Genomic DNA, 18,421 nt, shown 5'->3' with positions numbered 1-18,421 from the left:
CAGGGCCTGCTCTTGCTGTTGTCCATGTCTTACCTGGAGCAGGTAAACCTGCAGGGGGTGGGGTGGAGACTGCTTTGTGGGCCCAGGCATTCTTTGATGCACCTGTATAAATGAAGATTCTCTGCCAAGAGTTACTTCACATCAGTCAGAATCCAGGTGAGGGAGGTGCAAGGGGCTGTTCTGAGCTTGCCCTGATCTCTCCATAGTTCTCCGTGGTAAGTGACAGTATTGTTTCTTAGTTCAGGGATGAATTGAATTCCACTTGATTGATCTACAGTAGTAGTGGTTGGTGATGGGAGATCCTGTTTGTGGCCAGTGTAAATGCTATCAAAACAGAACTTATTTCTGGAGCTTTTTTTGGATCCTGATGTTTGGTTTCAAGTTTAGGGGATAACCTGAGCTTTCGATTAATTTCTCTCCTGCCCCGTCCCCAGGCGTGTGTACATATCTTATCTGGACAGTATTCATTTCTTCCGACCCCGATGTCTCCGAACAGCCGTTTACCATGAGATCCTTATTGGATATTTAGAGTATGTGAAGAAATTGGGGTGAGTTTGATTCAAATTATTCAGAACTAATAAAAACTCCATTTTTAATTTTCACCGTATATTTACTTTATGAAATAACAGAAGTATTTTTTAAGGTTTTATGTATTTTCATTTTAATATCCTTAGATGGATTCAGACGTCTCTATCCAGACCCCCCCCCTTCCAGATGCTCTTTTGTGTCACGATGGTCTAGGGTCCCCAGCACAGCATGTGTGCTTTCCTTGCCTTCTGTGTTCTTTTCCACTCCAGTTTATTGTTTTTAACTTTACTGAGGTGTATTTTATGTACCATAAAATTCACTTATTTTAGGTGCACATTTCAGTGATTTTTAGTAACTTTGCCAAGTGATGCCACCATTACCATAAATCAGTTTCAGACTGTTGTCATCCCTCCAGTAAGAGTACTGTGCCCATTTGCTGTTCATCCTTGTTCAACCCCTGTCCCCAGTGACTACTAATACACTTGTCTCTGTAAATTTGCCTTTACTGGACAGTTCATGTGAATACAATCCTACCAGATGTGGTCTCTTGTGTCCGACTTCTTTTTCTATCTCTTTTTTTATGTTCTAGATCACATTTCTTTCCCAAATTTGAAAAAGAGGTATTTGATTAAAGTGTCTTGAACAGAATGAATGAGATCTATTCTGACTTTAACACGTTAGAGAGAAATACTGAGCTGCCTTTCCAGTGTGCAGGAGAAAGTACGTAGGAAGTTCATTGCACCCATCCCTGGTGTAAGCCCCCGATACACTGCTGAGGCGCCGTCTTCTCAGGCTCTCTCTTGTGCCACAGGTTCCCTTGCAGTCTCAGCCGCTACCTGATGTGCCCACTCAAAAGGGTGGTCTCTTGGCCAGTGTCCAGGCTGTGATTGCACACTCTAGAGACTGGGCTTCACCCTCACCACCTGCTCCTTCACACTAGTTTGGAACCTCATTAGCCTGTTACACATTCGGCCAGAAGTGCTTTGTAATTCCCTTGTTTTTCTTTATATTTATTTCCGTGCTTGCTTTGATCCCTGTTCCTCAGCTGTTACTCCTTGAAGGCAGGGACGACTCCACTCACTGCCTCGGTCTGAGTTGTGTGTGTGTCTTGCAGGTATGTAACAGGGCACATCTGGGCCTGTCCCCCAAGTGAGGGAGACGACTACATCTTCCACTGCCACCCCCCTGATCAGAAAATCCCGAAGCCGAAGCGCCTGCAGGAGTGGTACAAGAAGATGTTGGACAAGGCCTTCGCCGAGCGGATCATCCATGACTACAAGGTGCCCACGCGAAGTGGGGGCGGGGGGCTCCATCACCACCACTCCCACGTCCTGCTCACACGTGGTAGAATTGCGTTCACTTAGGATTGGAAGGCAGAAATTTAAAAATTTAGGAAGCATAAACTAAGAAGCATCGTACCTGCCATTGTCCATTGAGACTTTCGGTTGGCAGTCTGGAGGCAGTTCTGTCACGGGGCCTGTGACACCGGGCACCACAGGAGTGGGTGGTCCCGTCCCGGAGTCGCGGCCCCCAGGCCCCTCGGCTCACCGCTGTGCTTGTTCACCCTCCAGGACATTTTCAAACAAGCAACTGAAGATAGGCTTACCAGCGCCAAGGAGCTGCCCTATTTTGAGGGTGACTTCTGGCCCAACGTGCTGGAGGAGAGCATTAAGGAGCTGGAGCAGGAGGAAGAGGAGAGGAAGAAGGAGGAGAGCACCGCGGCCAGTGAGACCACGGAGGTGAGGCTGGGCCCGGGCGCGCATGCTGAAGGGAGGGAGTGCGGGCTTCTCGGTGCACAGGACGTGGCTCCTTTGTCTGTGGTGGTGTTTTCATACATGACCTCACCTTGTCACTGCCTACACACTGGGTGTGGGGTGAGCTGGAGGCAAGTCACCTGCTAGAAGAGTGTCATGGTCAGGGACCAGTCACGTCACCTGGAAAACTACTTGAGGAGGAGACCCTTGTGTGCCAGGCCTCGTCGCAGACTCCCCCACCCCCGCCGTGTACAGGTGCCGTCCTCAGTGGTGCAGTGGGGAACTGAGGAAAACCCCATCCCTGCCCTCACGGGGTGTACGTTCTAGTAAGAGAAACAAGAAAATGAATGCATGGGTGGTCCTCTCTGAGAGGATCTAGGAGCCTGGAAGAAAAGACGCATGGGGAAGTGGCATCTGAGCAAAGATGGACTGGTGAGGGAACCCAGAAGATCCAGGGGAAGAGCTTCCTGCAGGAAGAGGAGGACATAAGAGTCTGAGTTGGGAGCGAGTGTCCTGTGTTTCCGGTGTTCAGTGATGGTGGTTTAATTGGATTTGTAGCTGCATGAGGCGATGAGAAGGATGTGTAATGTTTTGAGAGTAACAGCCCCAGAACTTTGTGGCATGTGAGGAAAATCCTGTTGAAGTCTGCCTGCTGGGTCTGGGGCCTGAGACCTGAATCAGTGTTCCCGCCTCTCCCTGAGGGGCAGGCAGAGGGGAGAGCAGCAGGGAGAAGAAGTCAAGAATTGACTGCGGGTGTGTGGATCTTGAGATGCCTGTTAACAGCTGTGCAGGCTTGGGGCCCTCGGAGGAGAGCTTGGGGCCGGGCATGGAGCCAGGGGTCTGGAGCTGAATGTCTGCCTGACTGCTTTGTGCCGAGCAGAGTGCACTTCGGAGTGTGTCCTTTTTGCCAGAGAGTATCCCTAACCCCTTCCAGAAGGGAGAAAACGTGGATGAGGATGTGACAAGTACCCGTGGGCACTGAGGAGAGCTCGTGGGCTGTGGTCATCATTCTCTGCCTGCCTTTTGCTGGGCCTCCCTGGAGGTGGGACCCATCATCCCCCGGAGCGTGGGGTGGTAGAGGGCTGGAGATGCCGCTCCTCTGGGCTGGAGCTGACCTAGAAGAGTGGGCCGGATTTCAGTGGAAACTCGGAGTGCCTGCGGGAGAGGGACGACAGCCAATTTGTGAACCCAGGTCCCTCTGGGTGTCAGCCACCGCCGGGCACCTCGGGAGGTGGTCTGAGTCAGCTCCTGTGTCCAGGGCTCATGGAGGGTGGTGGGAGCAGAGAGTGCCCTGCCAGCTGAGCTCCCTCAGGGAGGGGCTCTGAGGGGGCGGCCGCCAGCCATGTGACCGTCAAGGAGGAGTGCCTGCCTCTGACCAGTAGAAGATGTGGAATAAGGAGAAATGGTTTCCACCCCCTCAGCTATTAGACCCCAACTAGTGTCACATGTGTGTTCTTCCCTCTAGAGGTAACATGGTGTGTGGCTGGGGTGGCACAGGCAGCATTTGCTTTATGTCTCTGTCACCGTGGTGCCTCTTTAGCAGCAGTGTTTCCAGCCGTGCAGCTGGTGCTCAGGTCGGGGCCTGCTCGGGTCTCCTGCCTCAGGCCTGGCTTCCTGGAGCCCCACAGCCGGGAGCTGGTGGCCTCGCTGCCGGGCAAGGAGGAGGACACGGCATGGGGCTGACAGCCTTGAGTCTTGTTGCAGGGCAGCCAGGGCGACAGCAAGAATGCCAAGAAAAAGAACAACAAGAAAACCAATAAGAATAAGAGCAGCATCAGCCGAGCCAACAAGAAGAAGCCCACCATGCCCAACGTGTCCAACGACCTGTCCCAGAAGCTCTACGCCACCATGGAGAAGCACAAAGAGGTAGCAGCCAGGGCGGGGGGCGGGGAAGGCCTGGCGGCTCTGTGGTACCCACCGCGGGCCCAGTGGGAGAGCCCCCCCCGGGAGGCAGAGCTGGCTGGCCAGGCAGCACCACTTGGCTTGTCACCAACTCACCTCAGCCCCAGGGCAGCAGGAGTCAGGTCGGCTGGGTCCTGCAGGCTGGGCCGGCTGACACTTTCCTCCTCTGCACGGGACTGACGCCGCCCCGCTCTGCTGTCCCCCAGGTCTTCTTTGTGATCCACCTCCATGCCGGACCTGTCATCAACACGCTGCCCCCCATCGTTGACCCCGACCCCCTGCTCAGCTGTGACCTCATGGATGGGCGGGATGCCTTCCTCACCCTGGCCAGGGACAAGCACTGGGAGTTCTCCTCCCTGCGGCGCTCCAAATGGTCCACGCTCTGCATGCTGGTGGAGCTGCACACCCAGGGCCAGGACCGCTTCGTCTACACCTGCAACGAGTGCAAGCACCATGTGGAGACGCGCTGGCACTGCACCGTGTGTGAGGTGAGCCCTGGGCTCCCCAACCCTAGCGGAGCTGGCAAGGTCCACAGGCACCCTTTGTGCATTTGCGTTTCAGGTGAACTCTTAAACAGTGGCATTTTCCAGGGGAAAAGTGAAGAATAACTATCTGTCCGCTGGTTCTCTCAGTACCATTGGTTACGAGGTTGTGTTTTGGGGTTCATTTCCATGTTGGTTGGGTTCCCGCTGTGTTCCTGCTCTGGGGCTCATCGCCAGACCTCCAGGACAAGAAGCAGCTGGTCTCCCCTCAGGCAGGCCGCTGGTCCTGACCGAGCTGAGCATTACACTGGGGTCTTCAACAAGTGTCCGCAGTGCTGTCAGCACCTCACCAGGCAGGGCTGGTCTTCGGAGATGGAGGGAAGTCAGTGAGCTTCCCTGGGAGGCGTGTTTGTGCTGACCTTTCCAGGACGAGGAGATGGGTGATCACAGAGTACTTTGACATTTTATTCCCTATGCTCGGTCAGCACCGGCTCTGTGTTGGGCCATCCATAGGCCTCATGGTACAGGTGGGAGCACGGAGAGGGAAGAGGCACAATGGTGCTTTGGTTCCACTGGCATTCTGACTGGTTCCTCTTCTGGTGCCCTCAGGTCTAGCCTTGCAGAGAAGTTGGGGGTGCCCTGCCGTTGTCAGGCTAGGCTCCTTTGGCCAGGGGTCTTGGCCCTGTGTAAGGGCTGTGGGCTATCCCTTGCACAGAAGGGTCCCTGGCTTGGAGTGTCTCGGACCCTCCGCCTTCCCATCCACAGGCTCTGTTCTCCCGCCCAGCCCTTGCCTTGTTGATGAGGGCACCTGAGACAGTCCCTGTAGCCACGTGCACCCAGAGCAGCCTCTGCCTGGGGCAGAGTAGAGCACTTGTAGTGCCCTCGTCCTTCCCCACTGCTCTCCGCAGCCTCCTTTGGGCCTCTCATTCCCTCTTGCAGGGATTTCCACGTCCTTTCTGTGAGAAGGTCAGCGGTCCTGGTTGCAGGGCTTCATCTCCAGATCCACTGCTTTGTCAGCTCTCAGGGCAGCGTTCAGAAACCTGGGGAGGGGGCATTATGTTGCCATGGTGTGAGCCCTGGGCCTCCCTCCTGGTGGTGGCTTCTCAGCCCCAGTGTCCCCTGGCACCCCGCAGCAGCCCCAGAGAGTGGGGACTGGCCCCTGGTACTTCAGCAGTCTCAGGGGCACTTGAGAGGGAAGGGGCACGGCCTCAGCCATTCCTTCACTGTCAAGGCTTCCTAGGCCGGGCACGGGAGCAGGACACAGTGGGTCTAGATGCCCTTCCCAGGGAGCAGAGGAAGGATGGGAAGGGGCGCAGTGCCCACCGGCACACCTGAGAGCCTGGGGCAAATGCAGAGCCTCACACTGTGCATGCGTGAGCCCGTGCACTGTGCACATGCTGGGGGCCGGCTGGTGAGCGAGGCCAAGTAGATGCATCAGTGGTTTTCGGAGCTTTCTGGGCTGCAGAGTGTTCCCAGGAGTTGAGGTTCTGGGGGGCAGACGTGTTTGGCATCTGTGAGTCTCCCGGGCAGCAGACCCAGTGGCAGGGGCCTGGTCTGGGCCGCGTGCTGACACTGGCTTCTTCTCTTTCCTCACCCGCAGGACTATGACCTTTGCATCAACTGCTACAACACAAAGAGCCACACCCACAAGATGGTGAAGTGGGGGCTGGGCCTGGACGACGAGGGCAGCAGCCAAGGCGAGCCCCAGTCCAAGAGCCCCCAGGAGTCGCGGCGCCTGAGCATCCAGCGCTGCATCCAGTCCCTGGTGCACGCCTGCCAGTGCCGCAATGCCAACTGCTCGCTGCCGTCCTGCCAGAAGATGAAGCGGGTGGTGCAGCACACCAAGGGCTGCAAGCGCAAGACCAACGGCGGATGCCCGGTGTGCAAGCAGCTCATTGCCCTCTGCTGCTACCACGCCAAACACTGCCAAGAAAACAAGTGCCCCGTACCCTTCTGCCTCAACATCAAACACAAGCTCCGCCAGCAGCAGATCCAGCACCGCCTGCAGCAGGCCCAGCTCATGCGCCGGCGGATGGCCACCATGAACACCCGCAACGTGCCTCAGCAGAGCCTGCCTTCCCCTACCTCAGCACCGCCCGGGACCCCCACACAGCAGCCCAGCACGCCCCAGACACCGCAGCCTCCCGCCCAGCCCCAGCCCTCACCTGTCAGCATGTCACCAGCTGGCTTCCCCAACGTGGCGCGGACTCAGCCCCCCACGACGGTGTCCACCGGGAAGCCCACCAACCAGGTGCCGGCCCCGCCGCCCCCTGCCCAGCCCCCACCCGCGGCGGTGGAGGCCGCCAGGCAGATCGAGCGGGAAGCCCAGCAGCAGCAGCACCTGTACCGGGTGAACATCAACAATGGCATGCCCCCGGGGCGCACGGGCATGGTGACCCCGGTGAGCCAGATGGCCCCTGTGGGCCTGAACGTGCCCCGACCCAACCAGGTCAGTGGGCCCGTCGTGCCCAACCTGCCGCCTGGGCAGTGGCAGCAAGCGCCCATCCCCCAGCAGCAGCCAATGCCGGGCATGCCCCGTCCTGTGATGTCCATGCAGGCCCAGCCGGCTGTGGCCGGGCCACGGATGCCCAGTGTGCAGCCACCCCGGAGCATCTCGCCCGGGGCCTTGCAGGACCTGCTGCGGACCCTGAAGTCACCCAGCTCCCCACAGCAGCAGCAGCAGGTGCTCAACATCCTCAAGTCCAACCCTCAGCTGATGGCAGCTTTCATCAAACAGCGCACGGCCAAGTACGTGGCCAGCCAGCCTGGCCTGCAGCCCCAGCCTGGCCTCCAGGCCCAGCCCGGCCTTCAGCCCCAGCCCAGCCTGCACCAGCAGCCCAGCCTGCAGAACCTGAACACCATGCAAGCCGGCGGGCCTCGGCCGGGCGTGCCTCCACAGCAGCAGGCAATGGGTGGCCTCAACCCCCAGGGCCAGGCCCTGAACATCATGAACCCGGGGCACAACCCCAGCATGGCGAGTATGAACCCACAGTACCGAGAGATGCTGCGAAGGCAGCTCCTGCAGCAGCAGCAGCAGCAGCAGCAACAGCAGCAGCAGCAGCAGCAGCAGCAACAGCAGCAACAGCAGCAGCAGCCACCGGGTGGCGCAGGCATGGCCGGGGGCATGGCAGGGCACAGCCAGTTCCAGCAGCCTCAAGGACCCGGAGGCTACCCGCCGGCCATGCAGCAGCAGCGGATGCAGCAGCACCTCCCCATCCAGGGCAGCTCCATGGGCCAGATGGCAGCTCAGATGGGACAGCTTGGCCAGATGGGGCAGCCGGGGCTGGGTGCAGACAGCGCCCCCAACATCCAGCAGGCCCTGCAGCAGCGGATTCTGCAGCAGCAGCAGATGAAGCAGCAGATCGGGTCCCCAGGCCAGCCGAACCCCATGAGCCCCCAGCAGCACATGCTCTCAGGACAGCCACAGGCCTCGCACCTCCCCGGCCAGCAGATGGCCACGTCCCTTAGTAGCCAGGTGCGGTCTCCGGCCCCTGTCCAGTCTCCACGGCCCCAGTCCCAGCCTCCACATTCCAGCCCGTCGCCACGGATACAGCCCCAGCCTTCACCGCACCATGTCTCGCCCCAGACTGGTTCTCCCCACCCAGGACTCGCAGTCACCATGGCCAGCTCCATAGATCAGGGACACTTGGGGAACCCCGAACAGAGTGCAATGCTCCCCCAGCTGAACACCCCCAACAGGAGTGCGTTGTCCAGTGAGCTGTCCCTGGTCGGCGACACCACAGGAGATACCCTAGAAAAGTTTGTGGAGGGTTTGTAGCATTGTGAGAGCATCATTTTTTTTTTCCCTTTCATGTTCTTGGACCTTTTGTACTGAAATCCAGGCATCTAGGCTCTTTTTATTCCTAGATGGAACTGCTACTTCCAAGCCGTGGAAGGGTAGATTGCTGTTTAAAAAAACAATACAAAGAATATATTTTTTTGTTAAAAACCAGTTGATTTAAATATCTGGTCTCTCTCTCTCTCTCTCTCTCTTTTTGTTTTTGGTTTTGTTTTTTTTTTTCTTTTTTTTTTTTTTTTTGGTTTTGGTTTTGTTTTGGGGGGAGGGGGGTTTTGTTTGGATTCTTTTTGTCGTCATTGCTGGTGACTCATGCCTTTTTTTAACGGGAAAAACAAGTTCATTATATTCATATTTTTTATTTGTATTTTCAAGACTTTAAACATTTATGTTTAAAAGTGAGAAGAAAAATAATATTCAGAAACTGATTCCTGAAATAATGCAAGCTTATAATGTATCCCGGTAACTTTCTGATGTTGCGGGAAGATTTTTTTCTATAGTGAACTCTGTGGGCGTTCTCCAAGTATTAACCCTGGACGATAGGAATTGGCTCCTGCGTGCACACACACACACCCACACACATCTATCTATACATCCTGGCTTAAGCCAAACTCTTGTCTTGCAGATGTAGAAATTGTTGCTTTGTTTCTCTGATAAAACTGGTTTTAGACAAAAATAGGGATGATCACTCTCTTAGACCATGCTAATGTTAATAGAGAAGAAGCATCCTTTTCTTTCTTCTATGTGAAACTTGAAATGAGGAAAAGCAATTCTAGTGTAAATCATGCAAGCGCTATAATTACTATAAATAAGAAAATTCAAGAAGATTCAATCACTGTATAGAATGGTAAAGTACCAACTCATTTCTTATATCATATTGTTAAATAAACTGTGTGCAACAGACAAAAAGGGTGGTCCTTGAATTCATGTACATGGTATTAACACTTCGTGTTCGGGGTCTTTTGTTATGAAAATGCTGTTTTCAACATTGTATTTGGACTATGCATGTGTTTTTTTTTTCTCCCATTGTATATAAAGTATCGCTTAAAATTGATATAAATTACTGAAGTTTTTAACATGTATTCTGTTCTTTAAGATCCCTGTAAGAATGTCTAAGGTTTTTATTTATTTATATATATTTTTGGAGTCTGTTCTTTGTAAGACATGATTCTGCTTGTTTGCTCATAGAGGAGAAGTGGGGGCCGCGGTCCTGATGGCTGTGGGGGTGGCAGCCAGGCTCAGCCGAGGCCTGGAAGGTCCTGGTTCACTGCTCACGGGAGAAGCCCACCCAGAGTCAGGGACACGAGTGGGCCTGAAACAGCCCTTTGTCTCCCATCCACTCCCCGTCTCAGCCACCCCCGCCCACCCACGGCCTATATACCAACCCCGGAATTGCTGCAAAGGGTGCTCCGGGGACAGGAGGTGCTTCCTGGCCTACCCCCAATCCTGGCTCAGTAGGGGAGGATGCCGCCACAGCCTCTGGTCCTTTCTTCTCCACTCCATTCTACAAACAGCGAGGTGCTTCCCTGGAGGCCGCCGGGGGGACGATGTGGAGTCCTGGCCACCAGCCCTGCTGTGATGAGAACAGGCCTCCAGCTTCGAGCAACACTTGTTCACTTGGCCGCCTGGTCCCACCCCTCCTCTCTGGGTCCAGTTCCAGAGGCCCTTACTGAGGGGGTGACACTCGAGGTCCTGAACGCTACAAGAATCACATCTGAGAGGAGCGTCACCACCACAAGAGCCGAAGCGAATTTCCTAGTCTGCACACCCCTTCCCAGGCACAGGCGGGTCGAGTCCGGTCCTACTTCCTTGCTCCCCAACCAGAGTGTGGTCTAAGTCGAGGGGTTGAGGTGTTAAACTTAGAAATCATGACCCAAATAGCTTTCCTTTTGGCTCCATGTTCCCAGAGATATTTTCAAAATACTTGACTTGGGAGTCTAAATTTGATAAAAAGTTCTCAGAAATTGGTTTTAACAGAGCTTCAAATGTTCTAATATAGGTTAAGCCAGGTAAGACTAAGACCACCAGCCAATCCGCATCCCTAAGACCATCCCCAAGAGGGAGGCAGGGCCGTGCCCTCCTCGGCCACACACCATCCTTGCTCAGTGTGCTCGAGTCTCACATCCCTGACCCTCTTCCCAGTCGCCTTTTGCACTGAGGGGAAAGCTCTGAGCTGAGCCCGTGTTCAGACCAGGAGTGTGGGCCATCTGGGGCCCAGAGAAGCAGCTGCAGTCCAGCCTCCAGACAGGCAGCCCTTTAACCCGGCCAGTAGGGAGTCTCTTTCAGGTTATCCTGGAATCCAAATCTCTGCGTACCAACTTCATCCTCTTGGAGTCCCATGCAATCCAGATGCCAGAGGGTGTGGCCTGGATGCTAACCTGGCACTTGGCGGAAAGAAGTTTCTGTGAAAGCTGGAAAGCCCCGACATGGTGTCTCACACGCAGTCTACTTAAGAGAAGGAAAAAGTCCTATATTTGTGATCAAAACGAGGAAACTTTGAATGTGCTGGTGTTTATAATAAAAGCTGGTAAAACTGCTTGGATTCAGAGATGGTTCCAGTTGGCTAACAACCCTTGGCATTAGCCTAGCAAACAGTTGTAAGATGAAGGGGCTCAGTTGATTCTGTCTAGTGTGTGTCTTTATGTATTTGAGCATTTAGCATGTTTTAAAAAAAAAGTGGACTGCAACAGCTGGGTAACGTGAGATGAAGAGGCTGCTAAGATCTCAGGCTGAAGACTCCTAACCTTTTGATTGCTATAAAGTGGAACCAAAGATTTCATTTGAACCTAAATGTGCTTTTAGAGCTGCATGGGAAAATAAGCTACTGTGAAGAAGGAAAGGAGCTGAGTGTTGGGTGCAGCGAGGGGGTAGCCAGGGAGGACTTCACCCAAGGGCAGTGCTGGGGTGCAGATGCCCTAGCGGTGCCACCGTAGCAAGGAGATGTGCAGGATGAAGGGGACGGAGTCCACATGGGGTCCTAAAGCCACATGCACCTTCCCCGGGTTCCCCGCGTTCACTGCACTGCGTTACTCAGCCAGAAGTTCATTGTGCAAAGTCGAGAGTAGGGAAACAGGTCAGTTGCGAGATACTAATCGTTAAGTGGATGTAGCCCTTAGGCTGACAAAGACAGACAAGACTGAGGGACTTCGAAAAGATGAGGATGCAAATGGAGCTTCCAGTAAACTGAAAAATTCAAAGGGTGCTGACAGCTTAGAACACCTTGATTAAGGAGGTGGTATACATGTAAGGGGATTAGGGAGAGACTGGAGGGTGAGAGATCAGATTATAGAAAGTGCGTGCCTGAAGCCTCTTGGGGTGGGGGTGCGGGAGTAATGGCCCCGGGCCCTCATCAAATGTGATACCAGATCACAAGTGCTGTTCGAACGCATGCCCAGCCATGTGGTGGGAAAGCGGAGACAGAGATTTGCCTGAACTCATGAGCACCAAGGGCAGACGTGGGCCGCTTGCCCTGAGCCAAGCTACCCTTGTGTTTGGAAAGAGCTTTTCCTCCCAGCCTTGATAGCTATCCTTCGTGCCTGCCTCCCCTCCTTGTTCCACAGGCTCACCCACTTTGGGGTGCCTTGGGGAAGTGAGGGCGTGGCGGTACATTGCAGCCCCTCCAACATCCAAGACGGTAGTACAGTACGTGGTAACCAGGTCCTTTAAAGGACTGTTTGGGACTCAGCCTGCCTGTGTCCGGTGCCCCGGCTCACTTCAGCATCAGAGGAAAAGAAATGTTGGCAGAGTCAGACAACCCTGGTGTCCACAGCTTCAAGCTCTGGGTGTAGAGGACCCTAACCCACCTCCCGCCCAACACCTAGAGAGGGCTTAGTGATGGAAATGGGGTTTATCAACTGATCGTGGGTCCCAGGCGAGCAACCAGGAAGCCTCTTACCGACTTTGTTGTACTGATTATATTTGGGCGAATCGGTGATAAGGATCCTCCGGGGAGGTGGTGATGTTTAGAAAATGTTCCAGGTGAGGGTGAGGGTCCTGCGTTCACACGCCCTTCAGGAAAATGTCCAGAGAGGACATCCTTGGAAAGGATGGCGAGGGGTGTGTGCCTGGATCCCTCCTTGTCTTCTCACCCCACCCGGGGCTCCTCACATCTGGGCACAGGTTCGGGGCCCTCAGGAGACGGAGGGTTGCTTCACGTGCTGTTGCACGAGGAGGGGTGCCTGCTGACAGAGGGAGAGTCCTGGGGACCAGACGCTCACATCGCAGCCGTGCTCCCAAAGCCAGGAAATGTAGAGTAAGGAGGAGGGAGGTGAGGGGGCCGGGCGTCCATGCAGGAAGCATTCAGAGCTGACAGGTGTTCAGCAGCCAGAATCGGGGTCACCAGTGAGCGGGAGGCCTCCGCGGGAGGGGCACAGGGGACTCCTCAGGCTCCCTGGGAGGCTGCTTCTCACTGTTTCCCACCCTCTGGACACTCGAGTTCCGAACTTTGGTCTCCTGGGTGAAGAGAAGGGGTCCTCGTGTGGGAAGCGGGCAGGAAGGATGCAAGTGACACTTGAGCTGGGGCCCCTTTCCCTCTATAATGAGCAGCTTCAGGATCTGCTGCTTCCAGCTGATGTTCAAATGAGCGCCATGTTTGTTCACTGCACAAGTCTATCTTGAGCAGATCCTAGGCAGTGACATACAGCCCTTGGGGAACTCAGTTGACAGAGACAAGTCTCAGAGGAAGGTGCTTCGGCTCAGCTGGAGCACTGCAGCCAGTCTGTGCTGGAAACGAATAGTCTCCGTCAGGGCCAAGGGTTCAGGAAGCACACGATTTCCTCTACTGCCCTGTGTTCCCCGGGACAGTATTTCTCAAGCTTAATGTGCACGCGGATTGATTGGCTGGGATCCTGCTAAAATCCTGATTCTGTAAAACTGAGGGCCACGTGCTGAGATTGCACGTTTCTAGCAAGCTTCCAGGGAGGCTGCTGCCGCCGGCCCTCATGCATGGAGTAGCCAGGCTGTACAGGACCAAGAACAACCCTCTCAGCTTGGAAACTGCCTTAGTTTTAATGTTCATGATCAGACATGGGTGTGGGGAGAGTGGGCTGGAGCAAGTGGTTCTCACCTGAGGTCTGGACAGGACAGGAGCTGGGGCAGAACCTGGGCCCTGAGCAGCCCCAGTGGGCTTAAACCCCTGAGCTACCTGGAAAGGGCATCCCAACCATTTTGTTTGGTGCAGGGAGACGTCCTGGTTGTGAAGCGCATTGGTTAAAATGCAGATTGTGAAAAGAACAAAGGGAGTCACGTCATGCTTGCTTCTCCCAAGAAGCAGGAGGGGTGCCTTGCCCCCAGCCCGTCTCCAGGCCCTGTAAACATGCTGTTGCCTGTTCTTGGGCTCCCAGTGGAGTCAGCGCTAGGGTCTGTCCATCCCTCCTGTTTGCTGAACTGTAGGCATGGCACCCGCCACTTGGAAGAGGCCAGGGGCTGCTGCAGGACCATGGTCCCCTCCGCTCGAGGAGTGAGGGAAGATACCCAACAGTCTGCATTTCCACCTGTCCTCCATACCCAGCTGGACCAGAGAATCCTGGCTGAGGGGACCCTCTTCACACCTGGGGAGACACAGTCTCTGGAGGAGAACGTGACAAAATCTGCCCCCTGGCTGGGGCCTGACACCAGGTGTTGCTCAGGACACCAGCTGGGCAGGGCTCTGTCTGGAGCAGAGGCCCAAGTGCCCAGGCTGAGGGCCAGTCCTTCAGGGAGGCAGGGCTTTGCTGGCATGGAGCAGTCACTGAAGGAGGGGGCCTTGCGGCCACCAGGAAGCCATGTCAAGCGGGGAAAGAAGCCTTCGAGCAGGCAGAGGCTCCCACACAGCCTCTCTGCTCCCTCCAAGCATCAGGTGAGAACTGCGGCTCCAGGAAGTATGAAGCACCGGCTTGGCCCAGGCTCACACGGGCACATGGTGGAAGCACGCGGGGAACAGTGTGGCTTTCTCACCCCGCAGTCTCTCAGACCAAACGAATTCTCACTTGTCCTCTTTCTCATAAGCAATAGATGCAGTGGACTTGAGGGCTGGTAGACACTTTTTATTCTTAAAATGGATGTCATCCACAAGCTGGGAAAAATTCTGATTTGAGTTCTTTGCCAGGACAAAAATGCACCTTTCAAAACATGCCCTCAAGGCTAGTTCACCCGGTGGTGTCTCCTCAGTGGCAGAAATGCCGGGGGGAGAGTTGCTGCCTCCTCTACCTGCCTTCCCCAGAGCCACAGTCACTCAGGCAAGGGCCCTCCAGTGATATTTCGTGGTTATCCAGGCTCAGCTAACTGTCTTACGTTGGTCACATGGGACAGGGAGGCTGGGAGCCCAGCAGGATGGCCCCTCCTGCCCCTCCTGTAGGGAGCACAGGCAGCCATCACAGGGGAAGGGCCCCACAGGAGAAGGGATTGCCAAAGGCCACCCAGCTAGTGGGTGACCAGGGAGCCCCTAGAGGGGCCTGGAATGACTGCTGATGCTGTAGGGAATGAAAATGGAGAAGACCTCATGTCTATTCACCCCTCAGACTGGGGTGGGGATGGGGGTCCTGTGGAATCAGCCTGAGACATTCCCAGTGTCCTTGATGGTAGAATTAAAAGTGGCCACTGGCAAAGAAGAACAAGCCATTTAGAGAAAAAGCCTCAGAGCCATCTAGTAAGTTCCAGGCCAGGTCCTGCTAAGTGGCTGCACCTGCCTCCACGAAGGGCCATAGGTCTTGCTTCTGGCCCAGTCCCAGCCTCAGCATGTGTGCCAGCAGGGGTCAGATGGAGCCGTGCTGCCTTGGGCAGGTCTCTGAAGTTGGCAGGATTGACATTTGTCAAACACACTGAGCTAGTTGTCAAGCAAATCAGCAAAATACTAGTCTTCTGAGTTCCAACTCACTCTGAGTTGGCATCAAAGTACTGCAAAGGATGAAAAGGACGTTAAGAAATGCACAAAACCCTGTGAGGTACCAGCAGGCCATTTGTGCTTCTCTGAATTTGAACGTTTCGATGCTTCAGAAACCCAGGGAGAGGTACTGCGTTTCAGGCTTTGGTCAAAGGCCGCCAAGCTGCAGCTGCTCCTCTCCAGGCCAAGAAGTATCCTAGAGCCATGAGCCTCTCTTCCTAGGGAACACTCAAGATGTTGCTTGGTGAAGGGAGAAACTCACCCAGGAGTTAGTGCTTTGAACAAAGAAATGAAGAAAAAGGGAGTTAGTCACATTGGGGTTTTCTTTGCAGTAGGCATTTTTTTTTAATTGTGGCAAAAAATAAATCATACTTACTATCAATCATTTTTAAGTGTACAGTTCAGTGGTATCAAATACACTCATATTGTTTTGCAACCATCACCACCATCCTCTCCAGAACTCTATTCATTTTGCAAAACTGAAACTGTGTCCCCATTAAACACTAACTCCCCAGTCCCCCTCCCCCAGCCCCTGGGAGCCACCATTCTATTTTCTGTCTCTATGAACTTGACTACTCTAACTACCTCGTGTTAGCAGAATCATATAGTATTTCGTCTTTTCATGACTGGCTTCACTTAGCATTCACATAGCATAATGTCCTCAAGTTTCATCCATGTTGTAGCATGTGTCAGAATCTCCTTCATTTGTAAGTCTGAATAACATTCCATTGTAAATATATACCACATTATGTTTCTTTATTCATCCATCAGTGGACACTTGGGTTGCTTCTACCTTCTGGCTGTTGTGAATAGTGTAGTTGGCACTTTTCACAGCCCTCAGCTCACCCCAGGGGACGGCAGTGACTTCTGCAGAAGGAATGGACAACCCCAGAGTGACCACAGAGGTGGTCTGGAGACCCAGGGAGGGGGGTGTCTCCTTCTCTCCTGTCCTGTTTCTCTCTCTTGCTCTCTCCAAGCAACTCCTTGCCAGTCTCCATCAATTTTGCTCAAGCACATCTGCATCTAATCATTTTTTCCCTCTTCTATTTTCCTTGTCTGCAAAGGGGCTGAAATCTGTTCATGACCCCCTTAGACTGGCCTGGATTCCTGGGCACCTTAAAAGGCCACAGTTCCCTGCGCTACCAGAGGACCCAGTATCACAAAGATCTGTGGCTGAGGATATGTCTCTGAAGGCCACAGGCCAAGAGAGGACAGAAGGCCCAGGTAGGTGTGTCTGGAACCTGATAGGTTTGCCCTCCACAGAGCCTGGGTCCTGCCTGTCTCAGCAGAGGCCCCCCCAACATCCTTAACTAAAGCCTAGGTTTCCTTCCTTCCTTTGCCAAATACCACTTCCTCTTCCTGAAATAAAAGGGCTCCCCAAGCTAGATCTATTGCCCCATAGACCAATGTGTCAGCTCTTACAAAACAGATGATTTCCTGAGTGGAGTGAACAAATGAAATGTGAGGGTGAGACACCTTGATTCAGTGACATCCTGGGAATGGAATGCTATGTCTGAGACTGGCTCAGTGTCGAGTGTGGGGAAGGAGGGAGCGAGGCAGGGGTTGGTTATGCAGGGCTTGGAGGCCAAGGCATAAGGGATTTGGAATTGATTATCTGCTGGGAAACCACTGGAAGACCCTGATTGAGGAGTGTATGATCCAGCTGCTGTGTAGAGAATGGGGTGTGTGTTGGAGGGTGCGGGGTCGGGTGTCAGGAGGCAGCTGGAGTCTCCCAGCTGAGAGAGCTCCTGCTCTTCCATCCAAATCTGCCCACCTCTTTTATGTTCCCCTTCTCTGTTGCTTAAGCCTGGAACTTGTGGATCACCCTTGACATCTACCTGGAAGTGTTCCCGGACACACCCCCTCCTGTGGCCCTGGCTAGGTCCAGGTCCCACGGGGGGACACTCCCCTGGCTTCTGTACTTTGCATATCCTGTCACAATCTCAACCTGTTTTTGTGCAATTATTTGATCGTGGCAGCGAGTCTTCAGTGTGCCTCATAATCATCTGGGGAGCCGCCTGAACCCCACTTCAGGCAGTGCTGGAGAATCTGCATGTTACATGGTTTGAAACTCTCGTAAGAAAGGGAATTCAAGGTCGGAATCCACGACGAGACTCCTACCTCCAGGAGGGCGAGAGAATTGGAATGAATGAATAAGGCCAGTTTGCTGGTGGGCGTTGGCTCTCGAGTTTTGGTGTAGCCAAGTCAAGCATGCAAGTCTCCCTTTTGCTTTTTAGCTATTTGGCCTGCGTTGGTTGGAACAGACTGACTTCCAGCGTTCTGGACGGGTGGCCCAGGTCTTAGAAAGGATCCCAGAGGTATTAACTGCTTCTGCTTGGGCGCCGCCTTTTCACACCCTCTGCTGTGGATTGGAACATCTGCCCGCTTCTGGGACGCACAAACTGAGGCCCAGCTGGTGGACAAGTGCCCAGGGCGACCCAGCACTCACTGCCCGTCGCCCTTGACAACGCGACACAAGGTCGCAGAGGTCCCGCCTCCAGGCCCGACTGTCCTCTCGCGGGCCGACCGCGCCCGCGCCACGGAAGCCCGGCCCACTCGCCCGCGCAGGCAGCGGACCGGGCAGCCGGGCGCGCACTGTGACGTCACCGCGCCGCGCCCGGCGAAGGCCCCGCCCCGGCCCCGGCCCCGCCGCGCGTGGCTGCTCTGGGCGCTGAGGAGAACCGGCATGGCGCGGGAGCTGCGGGCTCTGCTGCTGTGGGGCCGCTGCTTGCGGGCGCCGGCGTTGGCGGCCGCCCGGGGAGGTGAGGGCGGCCGGGCAGGGCGGGTGGAAAGCGGGCAGGGATGGGGACGCGCGGAGCTCCCCAGAGTCCCGAGCCGATTTTCTCCTCCGTGGGAGGCGCTGTGTGGGAGATTCTGTGAGACTGATGTGCCCAGCGCGCGGCGAGCGGCGAACGCTGAGCGCTCTGTGCGTCTTGATGTCACCTGGCTCGACCCGGGGCTGGGCTGCCGGGGTTTTCCCGCCGGGGTTTTCCCGTAGGTGACGGGGTTGAGTCCGGGCCCACGTGACTGCAGCAAAGGCTTCTCCCCGACCAGCTCCTGGGGCCGGGTTGAAGTAGAGAGGCCGCGGGCTCCTCGCTGC

General features: G+C 54.9%; 2 protein-coding genes across 2 annotated transcripts in view; both read left to right on the top strand.

Annotated features, from left to right (window-relative positions):
* Positions 1–10,998, top strand: part of CREBBP (CREB binding protein) — a 118,069-nt gene extending 107,071 nt beyond the window's left edge. The window contains exons 26-31 of the mRNA XM_032461072.1: positions 435–548; positions 1,643–1,808; positions 2,100–2,267; positions 3,987–4,148; positions 4,391–4,672; positions 6,267–10,998. Of these exons, the coding sequence (XP_032316963.1) occupies positions 435–548; positions 1,643–1,808; positions 2,100–2,267; positions 3,987–4,148; positions 4,391–4,672; positions 6,267–8,444 (3,070 nt within the window). The 3' untranslated portion in view covers positions 8,445–10,998. The remainder of the gene's footprint in view (positions 1–434; positions 549–1,642; positions 1,809–2,099; positions 2,268–3,986; positions 4,149–4,390; positions 4,673–6,266) is intronic.
* A 6,933-nt stretch (positions 10,999–17,931) lies between these two features.
* TRAP1 (TNF receptor associated protein 1) overlaps positions 17,932–18,421 on the top strand; it is a 48,663-nt gene continuing 48,173 nt past the window's right edge. The window contains exon 1 of the mRNA XM_032461088.1: positions 17,932–18,083. Coding sequence (XP_032316979.1) covers positions 18,008–18,083 — 76 coding nt within the window. The 5' untranslated portion in view covers positions 17,932–18,007. The remainder of the gene's footprint in view (positions 18,084–18,421) is intronic.

The sequence above is a fragment of the Camelus ferus genome, chromosome 18 (genome assembly GCF_009834535.1).
Source record: "Camelus ferus isolate YT-003-E chromosome 18, BCGSAC_Cfer_1.0, whole genome shotgun sequence".
NCBI lineage: Eukaryota > Metazoa > Chordata > Mammalia > Artiodactyla > Camelidae > Camelus > Camelus ferus.
This window is presented reverse-complemented; position numbering and strand designations above follow the sequence as displayed.